This window comes from Homarus americanus, unplaced genomic scaffold, assembly GCF_018991925.1.
Source record: "Homarus americanus isolate GMGI-L3 unplaced genomic scaffold, GMGI_Hamer_2.0 scaffold52512, whole genome shotgun sequence".
In the NCBI taxonomy this organism is placed as follows: Eukaryota; Metazoa; Arthropoda; class Malacostraca; order Decapoda; family Nephropidae; genus Homarus; species Homarus americanus.
Window position 1 is genome coordinate 12,375,096 of NW_024735442.1, and position 3,793 is coordinate 12,378,888.

At 44.3% G+C, this 3,793-nt stretch overlaps 1 protein-coding gene across 1 annotated transcript; it reads left to right on the plus strand.

Annotated features, from left to right (window-relative positions):
• Window positions 1–1,585: 1,585 nt before the first annotated feature.
• Window positions 1,586–2,071, plus strand: LOC121870930 (putative protein FAM47C). Its single transcript, XM_042372902.1, has one exon. It carries the CDS (start codon window positions 1,586–1,588, stop codon window positions 2,069–2,071), a length of 486 nt encoding a protein of 161 aa, XP_042228836.1.
• Window positions 2,072–3,793: the final 1,722 nt, after the last annotated feature.

The following is a 3,793-nucleotide window of genomic DNA, read 5'->3' on the forward strand; positions in this document are numbered from 1 at the left end:
CCAAGAACGATGAAGGTTTAGAAAAATAATATATAAATCTATATCATAAAACAAAAAAATAATTTAGCGTGTATCTCGTCTTGTCTATAAATATTCATACTAAAAAAAAAAAGTTAACCCAGGACAGTTCTTATTGATCACCATTAAAAAGTCAAAGAAAAATACCCAGTCGAAAGATATAATTTCTTTTGAATAGAAGTTTTACACTAGCTGAATGACCTCTGACCTTTAACAATCAAAATTACAATAAGTCTTAAGGTAAATAGCTAAGTAAATATCCTATGCTACTGGGAGAGACACTGACGTCTACAACCTGGCAAGAAAAACAACAAAACGAAATCTCATTGAAACGTAGAAGAAGGCGCCAAAAGTAAAGACACAGTCTATTTTTCTATCAGTAATATTATCCAAGGTTTTGAAAAGAATTCGTCTTAAGTAACTTCAATTTATTACAATATAAACAGGATATCACCAAATTTAGACCCCGGACACTGCCATACTATACAAGCCCAGACCCCGGACACTGCCATAATTACAAGCCCCAGACCCCGACACTGCCATACCATACAAGCCCCAGGACCCCAGACACGTTACATATACAAGCCCCAGACCCCTGACACTGCCATATTATACAAGCCCCAGACCCCAGACACTGCCATACTATACAAGCCCCCAGACCCCGGATACCGCCATACTATAAGGCCCCAGACCCCAGACACTACCATACTCATACAAGCCCCAGACCCCGGACACTGCTATACTATACAAGCCCCAGACCCCACACTGCTATACTATACATAAGCCCCAGACCCCAGACACTGCCATACTATACAAGCCCCAGACCCTGACACTGCTATACTATACAAGCCCTAGACCCCAGACACTGCTATACTATAAGTTCCCCAGGACCCCAGACACTGCCATACTATACAAGCCCCAGACCCTGACACTGCCATACTATACAAAGCCCCAGACCTGACACTGCCATATACTATACAAGCCCCAGACCCCAGACACTGCTACATATACTATACAAGCCCTAGACCCTGGACACTGCCATACTATACAAGCCCCAGACCCCCAGACACTGCCATACTTCATATGTAAGCCCCAAACCCTGGACACTGCTATACTATACAAGTTCCCAGACCCCAGACACTACCATATACTATACAAGCCCCAGACCCGGACACTGCCATACTATACAAGCCTCCCAGACCCCGGACACTGCTATACCATACAAGCCCCAGGACCCCAGACACTGCCATATACTTATACAAGCCCTAGACCCCGGACACTGCCATACTATACAAGCCCCAGACCCCAGACACACACTGCCATACTATACAAGCCCCAGACCCCAGACACTGCCATACTATACAAGCCCCAGACCCTGTGACACTGCTATACTATACAAGCCCCAGACCCCCGGACACTGCCATACTATATGCTTCTCCCAGACCCCAGACACTACCATACTATATACAAGCCCCAGACCCTGGACACTGCCATACTATAAGCAAGCCCCAGACCCCAGACACTACCATATACTATACAAGCCCCAGACCCCGGACACTGCCATACCATGCTGCCCCAGACCCCGGACACTGCCATACTATACAAGCCCCAGACCCCTGACACTGCCATACCATACAAGCCCCAGGACCCAGACACTGCCATACTATACAAGCCCCAGACCCTAGACACTGCCATACTATACAAGCCCCAGACCCCTGGACACCGCTATACTATACAAGCCCCAGACCCCAGACATCGCTATACCATATACAAGCCCCAGACCCCAGACACTACCATACTATACAAGCCCCAGACCCCTGGACACTGCCATACTATACAAGCCCCAGACCCCAGACACTACCATACTATACAAGCCCCAGACCCCGGACACTGCCATACTATACAAGCCCCAGACCCTGGACACTGCCACATAATTATACAAGCCCCAGACCCCAGACACTGCCATACTATATACAAGCCCCAGACCCCTGACACTGCCATATCACTATACAAGCCCCAGACCCCAGACACTGCCATACTATACAAGCCCTGAGACCCCAGACACTGCCATACTATACAAGCCCCAGACCCTGACACTGCCATACTATACAAGCCCCAGGACCCCAGACACTGCCATACCATACAAGCCCCAGACCCCTGACACTGCCATACTATACAAGCCCCAGACCCCAGAGACACGCCATACCGAGGCAAGCCCCAGGACCCCAGACACTGCCATACTATACAAGCCCCAGACCCCGGACACTGCTATACTATACAAGCCCCAGACCCCAGACACTGCCATACTATACAAGCCCCAGACCCCAGACACTGCCATACTATACAAGCCCCAGGACCCCAGACACTGCCATACTATACAAGCCCCAGACCCCGGACACTGCCATACTATACAAGCCCCAGACCCCAGACACTGCCATACTATACAATCCCCAGACCCCAGACACTGCCATACTATACAATCCCCAGACCCCAGACACTGCCACACTATACAATCCCCAGACCCCAGACACTGCCATATCATAATACAACCGCCCATTTTCTTTGCGTATGAATAATTTGTTGCGTATGAATTCCTCACGATAAATGAATAAATACATAAATAAATAATAACAAAAGATAAGACATGGATTTGTTGTGATGAGAGAAGTGCCGTGACGTATTTTGCAGAAAGTGAAGGAAATGAAACAGGAAGAGAAACTGTATATGAAAAGATATAACTAATAACAGGATATAAACGTCATGTAGGAGGAGGTTGTGAGAGACTTAATAAATACCTCTATTGTTTATAAATGTCTCTAAAGCACTTAAGTCTTAATAAGTCAATATACTAAACAATGAACTTTTATGGTAAGCTCTTCTTCGTATTTCACAAAGTATATTGATGCTTTAATGTATTACTAAGCTTCAATAATTTAGGTCTTTAAGCATTTCTAGAACAGTAAATAAACTAGTCATCAACCTTTAAAATATAGAGAGAAATAACAGACAGACAGACAGACTAAGGCATACCAAACGTTTCATTCCTCAGGAGTAATAAGATGGTGGTACTGTATAGGCTCCCAATGCTATATGTGACGCGGTGCTCTGGTAATATTCGTCTCGGGTTGAGGTTATAGAAAATTAACGGGGTGTGAAGTGTGGAGGAAATATAAATAACAGCAATAGTGTTTTAAAGAATGACCAATGAAACGAAAACTATGACCCAAATGTTTTTTTTTATAATATTCATTTTTTTCTTGAGGTTAAAAAAATACTTTAATTACCGACAAACTTCAACGATATTCTACATCTACTAAATAATTCCTGAACTTTTAAATATAATCGTTTTAGCGTCACATAAACTCAGCAGCCCACAATGACTGCCCCATCAACAACCCGTCACTTGAATCAACTGGAGACAAGGTAATTAATTCTCAGGATATGTTTCTCTTCCCTCCGTGTCTTCCACATGATGAATATTCGTCAATGATAATCCACCTTAAATAGAACCAAATCCACAGTAGGACAAACGAATGCTCTTAGGAGTTCCTCACACACAAAAATAAACAAACATGAACTGGAAGGTAATGACAAAGCCTTCATCACCAGTAGCCACGATAAGAGAACATACACTTAGGCATAACTTAAGACAAGGAAATACACCCAAGATGCACTCACAAATACATAATTCACTTACAAGACGCATAAAGTACTTTCAGAGTCAAAAGAAAGATTACAAACAAAAACGGAGCTAACGACGGCAACCCTGAAAGAC